This window comes from Copadichromis virginalis, linkage group LG19 (genome assembly GCF_057382275.1).
Source record: "Copadichromis virginalis isolate Kocher_CV1m ecotype Utaka linkage group LG19, C_Virginalis_male_GT1.1, whole genome shotgun sequence".
Taxonomy (NCBI): domain Eukaryota; kingdom Metazoa; phylum Chordata; class Actinopteri; order Cichliformes; family Cichlidae; genus Copadichromis; species Copadichromis virginalis.
Window position 1 is genome coordinate 21,950,736 of NC_140636.1, and position 22,527 is coordinate 21,973,262.

At 41.3% G+C, this 22,527-nt stretch overlaps 3 protein-coding genes across 3 annotated transcripts; all 3 read left to right on the forward strand.

Annotated features, from left to right (window-relative positions):
- The first annotated feature begins 10 nt into the window (after positions 1-10).
- On the forward strand, positions 11-4,828 carry lgals3a (lectin, galactoside binding soluble 3a). Its single transcript, XM_085440944.1, has 6 exons — positions 11-466; positions 830-847; positions 938-1,651; positions 2,630-2,718; positions 3,139-3,295; positions 3,727-4,828. Exons 2-6 carry the CDS (start codon positions 833-835, stop codon positions 3,880-3,882), a joined length of 1,131 nt encoding a protein of 376 aa, XP_085297070.1. The 5' UTR covers positions 11-466; positions 830-832; the 3' UTR covers positions 3,883-4,828.
- Positions 4,829-6,071: 1,243 nt separating this feature from the next.
- On the forward strand, positions 6,072-9,628 carry synj2bp (synaptojanin 2 binding protein). The gene is made up of 4 exons (XM_085442218.1): positions 6,072-6,251; positions 6,778-6,914; positions 7,091-7,186; positions 7,872-9,628. Exons 1-4 carry the CDS (start codon positions 6,188-6,190, stop codon positions 8,001-8,003), a joined length of 429 nt encoding a protein of 142 aa, XP_085298344.1. The 5' UTR covers positions 6,072-6,187; the 3' UTR covers positions 8,004-9,628.
- A 1,933-nt stretch (positions 9,629-11,561) lies between these two features.
- LOC146686023 (deubiquitinase DESI2) lies at positions 11,562-21,335 on the forward strand. The gene is made up of 5 exons (XM_085440887.1): positions 11,562-11,662; positions 15,095-15,167; positions 15,953-16,046; positions 16,139-16,280; positions 18,909-21,335. Exons 1-5 carry the CDS (start codon positions 11,624-11,626, stop codon positions 19,152-19,154), a joined length of 594 nt encoding a protein of 197 aa, XP_085297013.1. The 5' UTR covers positions 11,562-11,623; the 3' UTR covers positions 19,155-21,335.
- Positions 21,336-22,527: the final 1,192 nt, after the last annotated feature.

Sequence of the window (22,527 nt, forward strand, 5' to 3'; positions counted from 1 at the left end):
GTCCCCTAACCTTTAGACTAGTTTTCCTCTGGCTCTCACTGTGTCGTCCCCAGCTTTAGAAGGCAAACCTGACACACCTTAACAGGCTGACACGGAGTTTTAAAGTTATGTCTGCAATCGTGTTTAGTTAGGGTTAGTTTATTGGTTTGTTTTAGGTATGTGTGGTCGTGATGTTGAGGGGTTAGGGAGTAAACTGTACCAGCGAGAGCTCTTACAAAGATAGAAGGCGACCGGCTGTCTGTGTGTTTTCCAGCCTGAACGCGCCCACCCTTCACAATACGTCATCAGTGAAGCGCGTGTGCGTGCCTCCTTTTCAAGAGTTGTAGTTGTGAAAGCAGATAAATCGTTAGCTTCTACTTGTGTACCTCGGCAGGCTAAGTTAGCGAGCTAACTGGTTCCCACAGCTGAAGAAATCCTCGCTGCTACCCGCCGTCTTTCTTTGGAGAGGAGTCCATCTTCTAGCGAGGTAGCATCAAAATCTAGCTTTCAGCAGTTTTTTCCTCAGGCACCATGAAGCTAAAAATAAACAAACGAGCCAGCGTTAACTAACAGTTAGCTGCTGCCAGCTAGCTCGCTAGCCAACTCTAATTTAATTTATGACAGTTTTTGTGACTCTCTGCCCTGATTTGTAGCCTGGACTCAGTGTAACATCTGTATGTCTTGCCTTAGTAATCTTTCATTGAGCTGGAGTTTTGTCAGAAAGGTTTTTGAGGATGGAAATATTGAGTGTGTTGTTACTCAGAGCCTTTGTGTGCCACCACTGTTTGACAACTTGTTATTGTCAGTTGTTATAACTACCTAATAAAGCTTGTCTCTTGTTTTGTTGTAGATCATGGATGATTTCTCGGTGAGTTCAAACAAATACACATTTTATTTTTATTATGTTCAATTAGCTTACAGTTTATTGTACAAGTCACTTCCTTTTACTCTTTTATAGCTAGCAGATGCCTTAGGAGATGATACTACAAGCCAGGCTAAGAAAATAGGCAACAACAACCCATCTGCCCCCACTAGCAATCCTGCACCTCCTTCAAACCCAGGATGGCCTAGTTCAGCTCCTGGAGCCCCCACCCAGCCCTCTGCTCCACTCGACTACCACGGTGGATCATCTGGCCCAGGGGCACCAGGGCAGTTTCCCTTCCCTTCAGGTCCTGGAGCACCAGGGCAATACCCTGGACCTCCTTCAGCACCTGGTGGGTTCCCCCCTGGTCCTGGGATACCTGGACAATATCCACCTGCACCAGGAGCTCCAGGTCAGTTTCCTTCTGGCCCTGGAGCTCCTGGGCAGTACCCTGGGCAGTATCCACCAGAAGGAGCTCCAGGACAGATACCTGGAGGCGCTGCTCCTTACCCAATGGGACCATTTCCTTCGGGCCCCGGAGCTCCCCCTGGCCCTTATCCAAGTGTGCCTTTCCCAGGTGGCCAGCCAGGAGGCAATGGCATGTATGGGCCAGGTGGTCCAGGTGCATTCCCACCTGCAGCTGGACCTGGTGCTTTCCCTGCATTCCCCAGCGGAGGCTTTCCCCCGATACCACCCGGTTCTTGGGGACCACCAGCAGGTGGAGGCTTCCCAGCTGCCCCTGGTCCCTTTGGCCCTGGTCCGGGGCCTATGGGTCCATATGGTGGGCCTGCTGCCCCAGGAGGGACACTGGTGAGTACTGGTACTTTAATGCAATATTGCTTGCTGCATTTTCCTGCTTGTGTGCTTCTCTGGTGTGCAGTGGAGCATCTGGTGTGAAATTCTTTTAGAGTAACATAATCCTGTAAGTGGTGGATAAAGGAAGTTAGTCTTATTTCTTTGCTGCTGAAGGAGGGTTAATGTATTTATTTATGTTTTTCAATAACGGCGGAATTGGGATGATTATTTCTGTCTCTTTGGCTCTGCTGGGGTGCTAAACAAATATAAAACAGAATAATACAGTATTCAGAAGCAGTTCTGAAAAATGTATTCTTGTCTTTCAGCCCAGATATAGGCCACCGTATTAAGCAATGAGCAATGAACTCAGCTTTTCAGTTGGACAAGGACATCACTTCCAGAATCAACATATGGTTTGATTAGTGCCAAAGACTCAATATATACATAATATTCAACTAAATTGCTCAATGTATTGTCTTAATTAAGTGCAATATGATATAATTTACACTTTTACTTGACCCGTGTTTACGGCATCATGACGCCTTTTATGATCTCTAATAAAATTATGAATTGATCAAAACACACTTGTAAGTTGTTTCCATGATAATAATAAATGGGGTTTTTTTGTTTTCTTTTACTTTGCTCAGCTGTTGTAAAAATATAGTGAATGTACTTTTCTGTCATTGCCATGACCCGTCACTGCTACTTGTGTAATAGTGCTGGAATAACCGAAGGATATAATGACTCACTTGGGTGTTGCTGTAGGAATGTGGGCAGGGTCAAAGTTTTGAACAGTGCTTAAATAAAATTCTCTATTATACGTCATTCGGCATGCTGCTGTGAATTGCCAATTTAAGACTCAGTGATCAAATGTTTTATATGTGCATATTTTTCTTGGAAATCATAGAATTGCATTGTGACACATAAACTTAATATCTACACTGAGAACAGTACATATATTGTCACGGTTTAAAATGGAAGTATTTCTTGCAGATGGTGCCCTACGATCTCCCTCTTCATGCTGGAATAATGCCGCGACTTTTAATCACAATAATAGGGGAGCCTCTTCCCTGTGCAGACAGGTACAGTAATCATCCAACATCTGTGCCTGCTAATAGCAATCCGAAACCTGATTCCTTCAACTCATACTTACATAATAAAGGGGACCTAGTATACTTATTTTCAGCTCCAAATGTTTATTCTTGGACGCTTCTAGAGTAGAATAGTTCAAAACAATCCTTATTTGTCATGTACTGAGCCTTGGTATAGGATAAATCTATTTTAACACCTTAAGCTTCTGATTGGCTACCCCTGTTTGAACAGCAGGTACCTTTATATGACCATGTTATATGAAGTGAAGTGTAATAGGTCTCCTTTAAAACACATCTATGATTTGCACTGTGGGAATACTCTTTAAAATGTTTACCACCATATTATGTTAAACTGATTAGCAGCAGCATGTCTTTCTGCTAATGCTTTGCTTATATGGGTTTTTTTTGCAGGTTCAATGTTGACTTTATCAAAGGTCCAGACGTAGTCTTTCACTTCAACCCTCGTTTTAACGAGCAAACAGTTGTTAGAAACTCCAACTTAGGCGGATACTGGGGACCTGAAGAGCGGGAAGGAGGGTTTCCATTTGTTCAGGGACGACGTTTTGAGGTAAGTTAGTATAAAATCTTTTTCTTTTCTTTCTTTTTAAAATTAGCTGATTAGATTAGGGAGATGACATTTAACAGAGCCCTTGAATTTAACCAAGGATTTTGTTCAGCTTACACCAGTATAATTTTTCCTTCATGTCAGTGTGATATGGGCATAAATGAGCATGTTTATGCACATTTTTATGTGGTAGAGCTCTGACTTCAGTGCAGAAAGTGAGGCTTTAGGTGAGGAAGAAGTGGGTGGTGTAGAAATAATGGAGGACAGAGACATAAGGAGAAGGAGTTGATGAAAATATGATGATGAAAAGATACAAGTACAAATGTTAAATGGGGAGATAAAGCATACTATGCACGTTGCTGGACTCTAGCCACATACTAGCTACGTTCTGTCAGTCTACCAACCAATTAATTAGCAACTGGTGTCCCCTACAGCTGAAGATCCTCGTGGAAGAAGACATGTTCAAAGTGGCGGTGGACGGCACACACCTGTTGGAGTACGAGCACAGAGTCGGTGGCCTGGAGGAAGTGAACCTCGTGCGAGTGTGCGGAGACCTCGTCCTCTACAGCGCTGCCCCGAGCATGATCTGAACCCACGGCTGAAGCACATGCTGTACAGGCGACCTGAGTCAAACTTTACCACTGTATTTGAAATCCTTTTTAAATACTTGGTCGCATTGCAAAGCGCAATCGTTGCCTACCTGGCACATTTGTCACAGAACAGCTGTACGCCATAATCCTTTTCTCTTTTTTTTAATAGTTGCTCCAATCCAATTAATTTGGTCACATATGAGAATTTTTAGTGGTAAAAGAGTTTAAAAGCATTTAAAATAGGTATTTTTGGGAGAAAAATTAATTTATACTTAATGAAAAGATTGTAGGCTAAGAAGAAAGGCATGACAAGTCCCAAACATTTCAAATATTTTCCACTGGTATCTTGTTTTTCCGTTTACATGTAATCATTCTAAGTCTCTGTAATTGCATGAGAGTGTGATGCTGAAAATCATTTCTTTTTTATCTGCTGGCCTGCAGACGTGCTGTACAGTGGAACAATGATGAGGTTTCTTAAAATGCACAGAGTAATATAAAGAGAATGTGTACTCAGGCTGGAGGGTCAAGAAAAGATTTAAAGAATTATGATTTCATGTTGAAGTCAAAACCCTGATGGTAAAAAGACATATTAAAGGCTGGTATTAAAGAAAAATGTGGAGGGATGGGGTCTCTGTTTGTTGCCAGCACTGACACTGTTGAGGTTATAAATTGAAAGGAGCAACAAACAAGAAAAATGACTGATGGAAGAAGATTGTTTACTTCCCCTGAGCTTCTGACGTGCACTTATAATAAATACAGGTTACCCCATGTAGTGTTTCTGAATCTAAAGCCAGGGAATCAGTTCCTGTGTTACTGATGGTGTAAGTTTGTGTGTTTGACTGAATTTATATATCGTGCCCCCTGTGGTGCAAGTGCCAGATTCTGATGTTAATAGATTTGACTACAGTTATGCCACTCAGTACAAAATAAAAACATTTCAACCTTGGACACTTTGCTTACTTATGCAACTCACGAGGGACTCTTGTATGTGTTGCATGTATTTCTTGTGTCTTCATGGCTGTCTTTGGGCCACACATTGCAGATCATGTTTTGGTTGCTACTGTATCTATAACAGGATTTAGACCAGAAACATCCACCATTCAAGATGATTTTTTACCTAATTTCTGAGATGAAAAACTCAAAATCAAATTTGATGTTTTTCACAGCAGTAACCGCCATTTGTGTTGAACCTGATTGAACCTTAATGACAGGGTGCCTCATGCCGTGGGCAGAAAGACCATCCAGGTTAACAGTTTTCTGGTATTTTCAGTGCTGCTACATAACCCGAGTGAGCTTAAGTTTCAGGGCACAAACTGATAGCCAGACGTTCTCCTTCAGGATTTCCTGGTAGAGAGCAGAACTGTTACTTTAGGGGTCACCACAGAGATCATCTTAACCCTCTACATATCTTCCTTTACTACATTCATGAACCTTCTCTATTTGGGTTTTCTGCCATATTCCATGTCCTTTGTCCAATGTGTCCACGATCCCTTCTCTTCTCCACCCACTTCTCCCTGCCTGCATTTTGTTCTTAAGCTCTCTTGTGCACCGTCCATTGCTTTGGATGGTTGGCTGTAGGTATTTAACTCATCCAACTTCACTACCTCTATCCCTTGCAGCTTCACTGTTACACCTGTCTCCTTCTCGTTCACACACATGTATTCTGCCTTGCTTCTACTCACTTTAATTTCTTATCACACCAGAGCATACATCCACCTCTCCAGACTCTCTTCCACTGGCCTCCTACTCTCAGTAGGGCTCACAATCTCATCGTTCACAGAGCCTGCTACTGGACTTCATTTGTCAACCTGTCCATCAACACTGCTTTGCACATCACTTTTATTCGTGGAAATCTGTACCAGTACATTTTCCACTGCCTAGCTATCTATACAGGTATGTCACCAACACCCTTTCCACTCTTTACATCTGTTCTCACTTCCTCCTTACTAATTCTCTTCACTCCCTGATTCACTAACTGACCTCCATCTGCCCTCCTTTCTCTTTTATGTCTTTTATTCATCAACTCCTCAAAGCACTCCTTGCACCTCCTCAGCCCATTCCCTTCACTCATTAACTCTGATATTGAGTATTTTTTAATAACTTGTCTCTGATTTGCCTCCCTGCCCTGTAATTCGAAAATCAGCCTGGAGTTCAGCCTCTTGCCGTCAGGGGGCACTGTTACAGCTCTGTCTGCGCCGGTGGTGGCCAAAAAGCAAATCGAAACTCCTCAATGAGTTCACCTTCAGATACATAGTTTGTCCCTCTTCTCTAAAGATTTATTTTACCAGGTTGACGTTTGGACACAATGAACGGCTCTCTGGACACTTCTTCCAAAGTGGAAACCATAAGGCTGAAGCGAGGACCGGCTGGTAAGGAGATAATTAGTGGGACTGTTACCAGTGGATAGCACCACTAGCTAGCTGCGAAAGCTAGCAAAAATCATCGCTGTCAGGCTGTGCTCAGTGTCCTGAAGCTAAAGGCTAATTTGCAAATAAAAGCGACCAAACCTCCGCGTCGTTGTGGCGTAAATGGAGGAAGTAGATTATCGAGGCCAACTGAGTATTAGCAGCTGCCTTATTTGCAAAGGAAAAGCTGATTTATGCACTTTGACCCAGTGTTAAAATCTTTAAAAGTTATCGGCCCTATCACGCTGATGGACAGCTCGTTCATAGACACCAGTGGTTTATTTATTTTACAGACTCGCTTACACTCGGTTATGTAACATTTTGTCAGGTTGGTCTTGCTTTTAATCTGCTCGTCTAAGTAGCAGTGCAGCTTTGGAAGATTTCCTCTTGAACTTTGATCTACTTGGATAAATATTATTGATTGGGTCAGCAGCTGCTGGTCTGGTGAACCTGATTATATACTGATTACACTAATGTGTTTTCTTTTGAGGCTTGGGTTTCAATATAGTTGGGGGCGTGGACCAGCAGTATGTGTACAATGACAGTGGTGTATACGTGTCTAAAATCAAAGAAGATGGAGCTGCAGGCCAGGACGGAAGACTACAGGAGGGCGACAAGATCCTCTCGGTAATAAAAGCGTCATGTTTTTGCTTTGGACTGAAAAAGACACATTTGAAGAGATGTCATGCATTCACCATGGCCTTTTCTCTTAACAGCTCACTAATAGAAAATGAAACCAAATATATGCTGCAGAACGGGTTGGAAGTGAGCTTTTATTTATTTATTAACTTTAATATTTCTAGATAAACGGAGCTGTGCTAGAAGGCCGGACACACAAAGCCGTGGTGGAGCTGTTTCGGACAGCTGGGGAGGAAGTGGAGCTCCTTATACAGAAAAAGGTCAGGAGTCAGGAGCTACACTCTCAGATCAGAGAGACTGACTGCTTGTTATGTGGTCTCAGTAGCTCTAGAGCATTATTGTTTCAAGCTTTATGTTATTAAGACAATTTTAAAATTAATTCTGAATTTCACTGGTAACAAGAGTAGTGGTGATGTGCGAGTGTCAGCAGGTTTTTATAAACAGTCTCACTGCTGCAAGCTAAGGAGGACGGAGAGGTGCATCATGCAAAACAAGTCTGTAAAAGTTTATAGCTCTGCTGGAGGAATTTAAATTGCTGATTGCCCTTTAGCATCTTTTAATGTTTCTTGAATTCAAAGTGAGAAATAAGCAAAAAATAAGTCTGGCAATGCCAATACAAACAAAAAACACCAAAACATAAAGAAGAACTGCTACCAGTTAGTGCAGTACAGTGCGCCTCCAAGCGTATCAGATCCTTTCTGTTAAAACTGTTTCCTGACGGTTATGCAAATCAGTGATGTCATGAACATACCTGTAGAGATAAGCATCTTTAAACTGCGCGTGAGAGTTTTACTTTCCGTCGGTTGTTGAGCTTAAAATAAGTGTGCGTATGTGCACGCATGTATAAACAACCACAGAAGATAAGTTTTCTCTGTCCACCACAAACATTTGTGTCAGTATCCCCTCAGTGCAACTTTAATCTTTGCTCCTTTTTATGTCTTGCAGGAATCCCACCACATGAACGGCTCCACAGGCTCTGAGTCCGAACACCAGTCTCCTGCGTCTATTCTGGGATTACTGGCAGTGTTAACGGGAGCTGCCGCAATCCTCTTTTACATTTACAGGCGGCGCGCTTAGAAAGCGCAATGTCTGTACATAATTTTTAGGATCAAAAACCATTGCTAAATGCCAACTACATGAGAGAGGGAACAAAATGTGAAAAGTAGATCTTGTTTTTGCGATTAGCAGGTGCTGGTGTCACTGATGAGGTCCCCCCCCACACACATACGTGCATATTTTGTGATTAATGATAGCTTTTTGATACCCCTCCTATGCAAAAAGTCTTACCACAGAGATGAGATAACTTTTATTAGGTAGCTTTACGATGGTAAGTAAAAGAAGGGTGTATACATTCCTGCTGCTGGACTGAGTTTCTCAGGCAGAAAAAAATGGCTGCTTGTATATGCAAAACTATTTAATCTTTGGATAGAGTCTGACTGCTTGAACCTGATCATTATAAACTGAAAGAGTGTTTAGGTTCAGTCACTTGTAGGCATCTAAGCCTCCATCATTGAATGGGGGATCTCTCTGAACTCTACCTTCATGCTTCACACACATAGGTTTGATTTTCATTTTGAAGTGTTGCACAGAATTGTGGGAGGAGCAGCACCCTAATGTGGTGTTTATCAGGAGCTGTGGCAACTGATGAAAGCAGTTGCTGTGATAAAAGCTCATAATGGACTTTTTTTTTGTGTGCCTTTTTCCTGTTTGCAAAGAAACGGAGGAGATTGCGTTGCTTCATTTTGCTCTCAAAATGAAAATCAGACCCATCCGCCCTCACTGTAGCCTGTTAAAAGACCAGAACCTATAATGAGCCAGTCGTCTCTCTTAAATGTTTAAAAATAGACATCAGATATATTATTACATAAAAAAAAATATTTTATTTAAAGACTTCTGGTGACTGAAATTTATTGAAAACCTTACTCAAGCAGGAGGAAATGGTGTATTTATTGGGGACTGTTTTCAGCTGCAGATGAATACACATTCAGTGTTCTAATGAGCATTCCAAGTACAGGAAGTTGTGTGTGGGATTAACATTACTTGGTGCAACAGAGCAGCTGGATGACAGCGTAGAGCCCTGTGGCTCAGACAGCTAACCTATGAGAAGATGGGTTAGTGAAATCACCTAATATTTGGTTATTAGTCTGTGACACTTGTCCACAGTTTGGTAATATGAACTCAGTAGTATGAATTTGGTACCTTAGAAAAAAACTCTTGGTCAGGCCACTCAGGGTGAACCGCTGATCTGAAATCAGGCTCATTTCTTCAGGCTGAAACACTCGTCTTATTGCGATTTGAGGCCAGTGTGTATAAAGACACTAAACCTCCTGCTGAGCTTGAACATAGATGAACATGCGAAAGAAATTGTTTGTATTTGTCTGACGGACCAAACAGCAGCTCGACACTGAAACGCAGCTAAGAAACGATTTGCTGTCAGCCTCTGTAGATGTTTTTACGTTTCTTCTTGCACTAGCCACAATCATGCAACTCCTCCATTAAGGACCATAGTGCAAGTAAAGAAGAAGTGAATCGTGTCCACTGTGGTGGTGTGTGGTCTGTAAATACATTTCATGTTGCTCTGCTGAGTGAGACGGTAGGATGTAAAGTATCTCAGAGAAAGAGATGTGAAAAGTGTAATAAAATATGCAAATACTGTGTGTTTGTCATCCAGCAGGCAACTATTAAAATTCATGAAGAATTAACTGGTGTGTGTGTGTGTGGGGGGGGGGGGTTGTGATTTTTAGTTTGGGGTTATTTGGGGGGTGGAGGTCGATCTTTAAGGCAAGTAATGTTTTACTTAAGTGAATAAAAACAAGACGCTAGTGGAAGATTGCACAAAATAAAAAGTACTCAATAAGGAACGTCAGAGAGAACTGCAAATTCAGGATGTTTAGAATTGTGAGCCATTTAATTATAAACTACAATGTTGTGTTTAGCTTTGAGGGTCAAACCTGAGGTGACTTTAAGCAGGTGAATTACTAATTCAAGGGGGAGGTTGAGTTTTAATATATATATATATATAAATATATACGTTTAAAGCAAATATAGCAAGTTAGTATATGTTTCATCATCATCTGCATGTGTATTAATTGTGCTATCCTATTTCATGTAATCCTCTCTGTAGATTGAAAATAGTTTGATCTGTAATTGTATTTATTTGTTCCAAACAAAGTGCCCATCCAGCCATTATACTTTATCATAAGCGGATTAATTTATTCATCCAAATTTACTTCTAAGTTTCTAAAATGATAGTAAATTAGGAATGCGTGCACATCTTAAGTTTTTAATGTAGTCTAAGTAGTTTTTTTTTCATGTTTTTTTTATTTAAAGTTATTGGTTAGTGAGTTTCGTTTTTTTAAAACTGAGATTTCCGAAACACGAAAACAAATAATTTCATTATTTGACATTAAAGAGAAATTATAAATTATCTCTTTTTTCCTTTTTATTTCTTTTTTTGGTTGGAATTTTGGACGTTGACCAACACCGGATGTGGTCTGTTTGTTTTTCAAAGTAAAAGTGGATTTGCGAATATTAAGAGTATTTTTTTCCTTTTTGTGTCAAAGTGTAGCACCAGTTGAGTTTTTTTTAAGTACACAAAACGCTGAAATTGTTTCTCTCACTTTAAACCGAGTGTTCCCTAAATCGGTTTAAGTTGGAGGTGGAACATTAAGAGCATTTCAGTCTGTCGAGCGGGCTGACAGAAATAGTAAAGAGGTGTCTTTTGTAACAAAATGTGCTCCTGTACTCCCACCAGCGGCTCTGTCTCCCATCAGCTGTTGGAGGATGCCTTGCAGGCACATATGATGTAATCAACCGGGGAGGCAGAGCCAGAGCTGGATAATAGCCGCACAATACGGATGCATCTCGGCCGCTTCGGGACTTGGTGAAACCGATTTGGAAGCCTTCGTGGAGCGGTCTCGGGGAGAGGATCGGCGATGTTTTGGGGGTCGTATCGCGGAGGTTTGAGTCTGCTGTCCTCCCTTCTCTACGAAGAGGATGTTTGATGCTGACCAGCAGTAGCAGCAGCACCGGCTGGGGATGCTCCTGCTGAACTTGACTCCCCTATCAGCTGTAATTAACCGCCATGGCCCAGGAGTCTTTCCCTCCCGCAGTTGCTCCATCATCCTCCGCGTGAAAATGGCCCGCACTCCGCCTCCATCCTCGACTTCCATCTGCTCTAGCTGTCGCCTTTTCGCTCATGATGACAGGAGGGCACCCGCCTCGGATTTCAGCGCATGCAGGGCCTTCGTGTCGACTATGGATCACATCATCACCCCTGATCTGATGCTGTGAGCTGAGTGCCGTGGTTGCTGTTATTACGCAAAGGCGCCTGCTGCCACCATCGATTTCCCTTAACAGCTGATTATATTTCGGGGCTCGGAGATGGGCCTCTTTCATTGCTGCACCTCGCTTTGCCCTGCTCGGATCTGAGTTCCTGACCGTACTTGCCGTAATGGCTCTGTGACATCTATCTCAGCCCTCAGCTGCCCACTTTCTTTAGACTTTTACGCGCGGAGCTGCGTCCATGCAGTTTTGTTGCCTTGTGGGGGAATGAGCATCGGCCGTCCCTCCTGCAGAGGTCTGCCCGTTGCAGCTCCTGCCTTCCACCGTGTGGCCCTGTGACTCCACCGGGTGAGGAGGTGCTGACAACCTTAAAACGCGGACTAAGGTTTGCCTTTCCAGCTCAGGTTAAAACCATGGCTAATGAACCCGTCATCCTTAACGTGTATGATATGGTAAGGATCCACCTGAACCAAAGTGCACTCACTTTCTGTTTTCTTTTTAGTCACTGTCCTCTGTTTGGTATTTACACTCAGAACAATGGCTTGGGGAGTGAAGGAATCCACATGTGCTCATGCTTTGAAAACCAGGGAGTGGGGTACCTGCAGCAAAGTCCACTCTTACAGTATCACTTTTAAAGCTGAGGTTTCCACTTCACATTCTTGTAGTGTCACACTAAAACAAAGCATTTTTTTGTATAATTTTTTGCTGTTACACCCACCTTCAAAGATTTACTGCAACGCCAAGTGAAGAAGAGCCTGGGTGGTTTCGTAGCCGCTCAGCATGTAGGTTGGTCTGCTGCAGACGTGACTACATTGTTTTATTCTAGGCATTATTTAACTGTGAGCCCCATTTGGCAGGTGGAGTCATTTATCTCTGACATTTAAAGTGAAGAAAGTAAGAAAGAAAAGAAGAATGATAGGAAAATTTTGTTTTATAGGCCACTAGGCAACCACAGACCTGTGAAACAAGAGACTCCCTCAATCTTCTGACCTCTGTCTCTGTGCCTGGGATTCACATCATATGTATACACAAACACACCAGCAAAGGACAAGGGTCCTCATTCAGACTTGGACCCAGTGGCTGTTTTCGCATACTGTACTGCTGAGCAGTGTCCTGTGTGAATCTTATGCAGAATTCCTCCATTTAGATTGAAACAATGTTATCATTTAGCAGCATGCAGACAAATAAAATACGATTCTGTGCAACAACAAACACAGAATGTGTTGTAAATTCAGGGATTTCACTCAGTATCCAAGACAAAGTTTGATAATAAAGCAAAATGGTGGACTTTAGCTACATCTCAAAGCCAGGACAGAAGAGAATTTTAAAAATATATATAAAAAAACATTCATGAGTAATTAAGTAATTTGCAGAAATCTTGAGGCATGTGTCATTTCTTTATATTTTGAGGATCCCGACTTTCTTGTAAACTTTAAAGTGGTCATCAGCAATAGTTCTCCAAGCTTTCTGAAGGTCCTTCAGAGTTTTTCTGTAGACATTTGGTGCGTTTTCACTCATTTTCAGGCCACTTTTTATACACGACTGTTTTCAGAAGTGTTTTTTGTTTTTTTTAATCCACTTACCACAGACCTATGAATCATTCAAGCATAAAAAAAGCATTTAACTCAAGGGATGAACCAGACGGACAGCTTAGCAAAGAACCCATTTTAAACTGTATCTTTGGGCACTTTTGTTACTAACAGCCTGTCATGAAAAAAATTGTTCTTTTGTTGACTCTATGAAAAATGGCAAATATAAAACAATTTGACAGGCATAACATTTTTTGTACTAATAAGGCACCAAAACAGCTATCAGTCAAAACCTTGTCATATCTCAGGATGCTGTACAATGTGTTCTTTAAAAAATAAGATAAATGGACAAGTGGAGGACAAAAGAAGTGTCAGCCTTAAAAACTATCTACAGCAGATTAAAAGTATGTGAAAGTTATTAAGAATTAGGGGGAATCCAACAAAGACCTGACACAGGTCAGAGAAAAGTACCATCATATTGTGAGACACCATGTAATACCACGTGGAAAGCATCTGACAGCACCTTCATTTTTCAGCATGACAGTAATCCCACTGTATATGCAGTAAAAACCTGGATAGAAAAAACATGCAAGAGTCATAGACTGGTCTCCACAAAGCCTGGAGAACTGTTCCTGAAGATTTCTTAAAGAGAAGGTTCTCACTTGTAAAATAAAACTGTAGAGCTTATATTTAAAGCAAGAAATTTCCCCACTAGGTATTTGAATCCCACATTTTTCTATTCTTAGTGAAGTTAAATATTTCAACAAGTGCTTTCATCTCCAAGCTTTAAGACTGTTTGGAGAAGGAATACAGTCATGATTCACACCAGAACTGAGAGTGTATACTGGCACGCACTTGCGTACAACCACAAACGAAGCCAGGTGCAGCTTTGGACCTGGCAGCTTCCTCCTGATAACTTCAAACTATCTCACAGATGAGGATCTCATTGTGACAGCAGAAGTAACAGCTGCTTAAACAGCTGATTAAATTCCAGGGTGGTGGCTCCACTGTGCTGGGACTTAACAGGTCATGTTGTTGTTGTTAAACTGGGAGAAAGTGATCACGAGGGCGGTGACAGCCAAAGTCAGCCTTAAATAATTTGTGGGGAATTCAGCACGACAAGAAGAGGAAGCAGCAGGATGAGAGTAAATCGACGAGGATGATGAATCAATCATCTCTGAAATGAAATCTAAGCGATTTGTAGATGTGTGCAGCGATGCATGCTTTATCTGCAAAGGCAGGAAATAAAAGAAAGCTCCGCTAATGGGACTCAGTTGTTTGTGCACTCTCGGGGAAGTCAAGTCATTGGACATGTTTGTCCTTGTAGACTGTTTCCTTCTGGTTGTATTATTCTTCCATCCCTCATGTGAGAGCTAAAAGGCAGGAGGTCACTGCAAAAACATGAGGAGAGCCTGCTGACACGAAGCAGTGCGGTGGAAATGCTTTTATTGTATTATTCTACGTCCGGAAACATGATTTATTATTAATAAGGGACAGCTGGGGTAGCAAAGATGGCTCTTAGCATGTTTTCCCTGGGGTGTCTGAGGATAGGGGAGTGTCGGTGGGTGTTGGGTGAGGGAGCTTTGGACCTTCAGTGAATTATCTCATAACTGTCTGCAGTGAAGGGCAAGCAGGTTGGCTCACAACACCACCATCAAAGGATGATGGGTAAAATTTCCTCCCGTAGTCCAGTCTGTGATTGATCGCAATGCTGTTCTGTGGCCAATCTATCCATCACTGGGCATTCTCAGTGGATGCTGGTATGCCAATGCTTTTGCAATCTGAATATAAATGTGTAGGTAAAGCCAACAAATGCACTGATTCGTGCTCTAAAGTGTAGGTAAATTAAATTAAATACTTTCTACCAACAGTAGGAGGAGTATTCTGCTACAGGACAGGCATTTTATGCTAAACTAAAAACCTTGCAACAGTCAGATGACCTGCACACAACATGGAGAAATAAAGCACATAGACATGTGCTAATAGGAATCCTCACATCACTGACACGCAAATTAAATCTGCACATTTGTTGGTTTAATCGAACATTATAAAAAAGTGAACTTTAGAGCCGCTGGCGGGAAGGCTTCGTCACCTTTGTACAGAGCAAGCTTCTGGTATAGCTTTACTGCACAGGCCTATACAAACAGTACAGAGAGTAAGTGTATTCTAAAAATGCCAAGAAAGTTGAAAAATGTCCAAAATGCACTAAAACATGCATGTGCAGTCAAAGCCGTTCACTTCTTATTTGGTAATAAAGTATAAGACAGTGCTATTATAGATCGCAGTGTGATTCTGCAGGGCAGCCGCATGGTTTCTCCTTCCTGACTCTTTCCTTCTCTCTGTGTTTCTCTGCAGTATTGGATAAACGAATACACGTCCAATCTGGGCATTGGTGTCTTCCACTCAGGCATTGAGATTTATGGGAGAGGTAAGAACGGAGCTTCCTGTATGTCTCTGAAATCCAAGTTAGTGGCATCAGAATAACACTACGAGTGGAAACTCGGAGCGGTGCATCACTGCACAGATGAAGTCTGGTTTTAAAAATGGAATAACGGGTTATGTTCCTAATATCATGACCCCATTTCCCTGGGTTGAGTCATCACTGACTCACTGTGTGTGTGTGTGTGTGTGTGTGTGTGTGTTTGGTTTTAAAATAGAGGCAGAAACCAGCATGAAACCAGATCACTGGGAATCCATTACATCCTTGCAACTGGAAATATTGGCTCTCTGCACAGAGAAATATGATGATAGCGAAAATATGGGCTTTACTAGGAGAGGAAATGACTCCATTAATGGAATTTACTCATAATAACCTGAGTTTGAATTAATGACCCATGAATTAAATATACTGCCACTGATCTAACGCTACTTTGGACCTAATAATAAAGTATAAAACGCGTAGACTTGGTTGCATTTAGTCCATCTTTTGGACAAAATCAGGTGGAGGTTTTATTGGTGTAGTTTAGTTAACTTAGTATTTACTAACTTGCATTTAGCTACATGTTTAAGCATCTCTATGCAATACTTTGTTGATCACAGTTTTTCCTAAGAAGGCTGTAAACAAAGGGCTGAGAGACCTGCAATTAAACAGGCCTAATAATTTAAGAACAGTGTGTCTGTGATTAATTGTGTGCTTCTGTGTAATTACAGTTGCTCAGTGCTTTCATTCAAAGCGCTAACCTGTGTTTTGCCTCTTTGTCCTCTGCCACACAGAATTTGCATATGGAGGCCATCCATACCCTTTCAGTGGCATCTTTGAAATCAACCCCGGCAATGCTGCCGAACTGGGAGAGACATTCAAATTCAAGTGAGCGTGCTCCATTTTAGCATACAGTGCACTGTGATGCTGTTAATGGTGGAGGTGAGTGTGCTCACGTAACTCTTTCTGCTTTTAAACAGGGAGGCCATTGTTTTGGGCACCACTGACTTCACAGAGGAGGACATAGATAAAATCATGGAGGAGCTCGGTAAAGAGTTCAAAGGGAACGCCTACCATCTAATGCACAAAAACTGCAACCACTTCTCCTCCTCGCTGTCTGAGGTCAGTCTCATACAACTATGTTCCTCTAGGTCTAAGTAAAAACCTGTAAAAAAGACAAAAGAAATCTTCCTTTTCAAGCGAAAATTTGTGCACAGGAATACATTTAGAGCTACACATCGAAGGTCAGTTAAGTCATTACAAGCAGTCTTAGTGAAAGTTGTAAAAGTGCCTTCTGTGGTTCAGGAGGTTCATTCAGCATCAAACTACCACAGGAGAAGAACAATAAAAGGACAAACAGTTTAGTAGTTGTAAAGCATCCAGCTTTGGGGTTTTATATCTAGATAAAGATATTCAGACGTTAACACGAAGACACAGACAAAGAAGGCCTGCAGGTCAAAGACAAAAGAGAAGGATGAGGCAGAGGAAGGAAAAATTAGGGAAACCCTGAGGGAAGTAAACACATGAAGAACAATAAACTCAAAGTAGAAACTGTAATTCCATGGAAACTAGACTATAACACTGTCTGTAAAAGAATAATTTAAAAAACAGAAGCATTCTATAAAGGAAGAAAAACAGACACTCAAAATTAAAGCTATGCAAGAAGTCCCGAGTCACAATAATCGAAAAATAGCAAAGACCCTAGGATTATGACAGATAGAAGGTTATCACCTTTGCTAAGATAACTTAATATGTTTTGTTTAACAACACATTGCCTGTTTGTAATTTTTTAGTAATGCTTTGTAAGCATCGTGTCAAGCAGTCATACCACCAAAATCCACACTAGGAATTTCAGTCATGAATGAAATGGTATTTGTTGAGGTAGGAACTTTTTGAAGACAACCCTTGCTGTCCTTTTCCTCCGGCACCATTATGAGGTCAGCAATTTGGGGTTTTGGGGTTCGTGTAGTATTATGCAAATGTTCTTTTCAAACACGTGCCTGCAAAGTTAACTACGAGGTATGAAATATGTCTGTGAAGGTTCTCAGTCATCCAGGTCATCGTAGTCAAAGGAGCTTGCAAAGAAAAGCGACCCAGCAACACGCTCAGACAAAAACTGGTTCACCCGAAAGACAAAACGCCAAAACACAGACTTAGCAATGTGGTGTATGCTGCACAGTGCAGCGAGGAATGCCCAGACCTCTACATTGGAGAGACCAAACAGCCACTTCACAAGCGCATGGCACAACACAGAAGAGCCACCTCCACAGGACAAGACTCAGCAGTCCATCTGCATCTTAGGGACAAAGGACACTCTTTCGAGGATGCCAATGTTCACATTTTGGACAGAGAGGACAGATGGTTTGAAAGAGGAGTGAAAGAAGCCATCTATCTCCACTGTGAGCGACCATCTTTGAACAGAGGCGGTGGTTTACGACACCAACTCTCTGCCATCTATAATCCAGTTTTGAGATCCCTTCCCAGACCCCTTAACGCCCACTCACATCCTGGGCCATCTGATCTCAGGAATTCGCATGATAAGGTGGGGCTAGGTTTCACAATGAACTCACCCGAAACTCTGGCTGATTGGGACCCACACCCATTTTCACACCTTGGCACGGGCGATTAGAGGATCATCAGGGGGTCCTTTTGTCCCTCTGTGGGGGGATACTCCCACTAGGTTTAAATCTGGGACTCCCCACCATTTGACCTTAGAACTGAAGAAGCTTCTTGGATGAGAAGTGAAACGTCTTGAAGTAACTTAAAGAAGTCCAGACGCTTTTCTTTGCAAGCTCCTTTGGCTTCGAGGTATGAAGTAGATAAAGTGCTTAAAGTGGACAAAATAAAGAAATCCCTGTATGAATGTGAGCATCGCTAAGGGCACTAATCTTAGTCGTTTTTTCTGCCTCTTTATTGGTGGCTTACCAATAAAAACCCAATTAAAGAAAAAACATCCTGCAGTAGCATTGCATTACTTGGTCAAGCTGCATCTTGGGAAATGTAGGATGTACCCCAAAAAGCTGTAAGGAAATCTCAAAAAAAAATTGGGATTTCCTTACCTGGATGATTGAGCGTGCATCAAAACAAAATGTAGGATACTAACTGCAGGCGAAAGCACATTAAATCCAACTTTTTTGTCCCTATGCGACCCATATCCGATCATGGTATGTCAGTGTGAACAGCACAAATCTGATATGTCCAAATCCGACCTGGGTCACTTTCGCATGTGGTCCTGAATCCGATACATATCTGATGTTTTAGAAAGCGACTGTTGTTTGAACGGTCATGTCGCATTAAATCCGTCTTTTACGTCACTGACACAAGACAGACGCCAATTATCAGTGCCGGAGAAGACAACGTGAACGCTTCCTGGCCATCCAGTGTAGATAGTGAAACTGTTTGGAAGACAACGTTGGAGAAACGTGAACATTTTATTTGTACTGTATAATCTGCAGATTCTGACAGAAATCTGCAACTATCCTTTGAAGCACCGCTCCTCTCTAAAACAGCAATAAGGATAATTATTAGGCCATACTGAGGTCTTGGGCCATGGTCCATTTACTGAGGTCTGCTAGTCAGCCGCTAGACTTTAACTTCATTATACATAAAGAGAAATAAGGAACACATCCACATAACCGTCTATAACCACATTTTCTTCTAATGTTTAAATGCCTTATGCTCTAAAACAGCTAAAACAAAGACAGTATGTGGGATACAGCTCTTATCATCACTTATTCAAACTTTTTTCAGTTGCTGTGTGGACGGGAAATCCCCCGCTGGGTCAACAGACTGGCGTACTTCAGCTCCTGCATCCCTTTCCTGCAGAGCTGCCTACCCAAGGAGTGGTTAACCCCGGCCGCCCTGCAGAGCCACATCAGCCTCGGCCTTCACAAAGAGGAGCATAACGAGTCGAGCGACGAGGACCCTTCGTCGCCGTCTGGAGCCACAGCCGCTGGCTCGGGCTCCTCCCACAGCTGTCGTCACACCAGAGTGTGACGTGACCTCTGGACCTTCTCACCACTGCTTCTGATGGCATTTGTAGGCTTGAACAACCACCTGACCTCATACTGTTTGTCCTCTGCGTAAAAGAGGCAGGAAAAGAAGAGTTTCCTTTTTGAAAAGAGAGCTGCTGCCAGAGACTTCAGGCCTACAGACTTACAGAGAAGCCGTTTGTCCTTTCAGCAGACGACAGCATGACGAGGGCGTGCTTTTCCCTGAGCCCTGAAGTGCGTGTCTGATTTTGACAGTGACTACTTGTAGATCTGAAGTTTGTAGTATGTTATTATTAGTCTTTTCCACAAACTTTGAAATCTTTGTCAGCCTTGTTCCCTGCCCTGCCTTCAGAGCTGCTTTTGTAGAATGACCACATAGACACTGGATGGTTACGTCAGCAGGAATCTGCTCGACTCCAACAAGTTCTCGTTCGATAACCTCTATGTGGCCTTTGCCTGATGTTGTTGATTCGGCTTTCTTTGTTTGGAACTTTTCTTTGGCCATTTTAGAGGGTTAACGGGTAAAAAAAAAAAGGAAAAAGATTTGATTGTTCCCTGAGTTCAATCTGAGTGAGTAAAAGTCCTGCATGTGGAAAGAAATTAACAAAAGATCCCACTTAACTTACTTCAGATAGAAGCTCCTTCTTCTATTTTTTAAAGCGATTACCTTCGTTCAAGCTTGTTTTAAACATAGACGGTTTGAAACAATCAAGGGCAAACAGTGCCGCTGTGCACACAGCCTCGGACAGCCCAGTCACGACCTGTGAACATCTCAGAGACACAAACACAAAGAAAGTCAAGCTGCTACTCTGACAAATATTGACTTTGTGACCCAGAACACATTTTGTCTATACTTTTATATCCAAGTGATCTTTATATTATAAAGGTGCGTTAACTTACAGAAAGGGAAAATAGACATTTACAGACAGATTTCCCCTGGATGACATCTTTTTCACCTTTGAGACCGAGCTGCCACGAGAAAGAACGACAGACATTCAGTGTTTCCTCTAAATTGCAGAAGTCATTAAAGATAATGTTCTTTTTAAATACCCCCGTTGGCTCTCTTGCCTAGATTTAAAATACAACATAAAGTCCATGTTATGCCTCTACAGTTAATATTGAGTTACAGCCAGCAGGTAAACATCACTGAAGCTCACAGTTATATTGTGTTTGTTTAATCAGACTAAGGCGTAGGACTGGAAAAAAAGACCTGTGGGTCTTTTTCTTGACTGGGACCAGTCACAGAGAGACACACAGTGTTTGTGAGTATTAAACAAGCCATATACAACATGTTAGAGGTGTTAGCGGAGGATTATGTGACCTTTTTACAGAACCATGCTAGTCCTTGTAACTAGTTCCTGTCATGCTAAACTGAGGTAGACAGTTTCTTAGATATGAATCCTATGAACATTAGACTGGTGATAATATCGCAACAGTATAAAAGAGCATTTTTCCTAATATAAAACTGTTAACTAAGTACATATTATATTGATTGATTTCCCCAGTGATGTTTTTACAGAAAGTATTTGAGCCTTTTAAAATAATGAGTCATTATGAGGAGATAGAGAGAGAGAAGCTCACGTTCTCAGAGGGGGGGAATTGTGATGTCGTAAAATTAGTTCCAGTCACTGCAGGTTTAGCATACATGTCAGTAAAAGACGACATCAATGACTTTGGACCCTGATTAAGAAACTGTTACAACGATGAAGACCTGCTCCTTGCTTGAAGAAGACGAGGCCACGTGTTTGAATCTTTGTTCCCCACCTCTCCTGCTGTGGTGCGTTGAAGGACAGCTTTCTTTTCTCAGGAAGGAAATCACATACTTGTAGTAGTGACAGTCATCCCGTTCATAAATGGGCTCAAAAGTGCAAATTAACTTTTTCATTTTATTTTCTTCTTGTTCATAAATAAGCTACCGTATCTCCCTATATGTTGGCATATTCTTAGTTTTTTTGAAGTGTGCTGTGATCAACTTTTTGGTTCATTTTGAGTTGATAGGGAGAGGGAGTGTACAGTGATCAGTACTACATGCTCAAAAGTCTTCAACACTTTCTACAAAGCAAACCAGACAGGTTTTTTTTTTTTCTGTTGTACTGTGTCAACCTAAACCTTGTATTTGTTTTTCCTAACCCAGGACAATTTTAACAATGATGATAGTGCTAGAATAAAAGAGATGGAATCCTAAGTGATGCCTGGCTTCTTCTGTTATAGTCCAAAATATGGGCACTGGAGGACCATAACACATATATTTGTATATTTCAAATTATCATTCACATTTTTAGTATAAAATACTTATTCTTTTATCTTTTGGATGTTCAGTACTGTGAAAGAATCATGAACCACCCCTCATTTCTTTATATTTTAATAGGAAAAGGTGAAAGAGGTGCAGCAATTTATTTAAATGTGCAAAGATACATGGAAATACAAGAACAGGGTTTGTACAGTTTTAATGAGTTTGTTGAAGCAGAGAAATTGATGACAATGTTGCAAGAAAGAAGCCATTAAGAAAAGACAGGAAGGAAGGTCTGACTGAAGAAACTGAAACAAACAAAGAGAAAGTTAGAAAAAAGGCACAGCTTTCCAAAATGTTTCCACGGGAGTGTTAATAGTTAAAGAAAAATAATTTAAAAATGTTTGCAGTGCAGTAAGAATAACACATTTTTGGTCAACTTGAAAGAAATGCATATGTGAAAATAAAAGAGAGATCAGAGGTCAATTGGGACAATCCATGTGATACTTAGAATCCCAGTTTACCAGTATTGTTTCCTAAATGTTGCCAATACAAAGAAAGGCTGTGGGATTTTAAGCATAGTGTTAAAGATAAAAGTCATTTTTTGTAAGTCTGGCCATATTTGACCTTGAAGAAGAGGTCAGAGGTCAATTGTGACATAATATTTCAAATCTTTTAAGGTATTTTTTTTATATGTCGACAATACACACGAAACAGGTTACAAGACTTTTTGTCAGCTGTTGACCAATAAATCATTAAGTTCACCTTGAAGACATCAGTGGATGTGAGACAGATTTTAATGGATCATTAACATGAACTCACTCTACACCCCTACAAAGTTTTATCAGAATTAATTCAAAACTTTTCAAACTGTCTTGTTTACAGACAGAATGACAGGCACTCATGCAAATAATATCGAACGTGGAAGTAATAAACAGGAAGCCAGATAAAGTTAAAGAAAAAAAAGAACGTGGATTGCAATAAAAAGTCATTTTCAATGAAAGGTGTGCTAGTTTAAGATTTGATATGAAATAAGGAATACAAGAAAAAGATTTAAATTAAAAGGTCAAAGTCTACGCCTTTACATGCAGTATTTTGTATTTTTACATGCAATTCTATTTTTTACTCTTATTATTTTATTTTAACT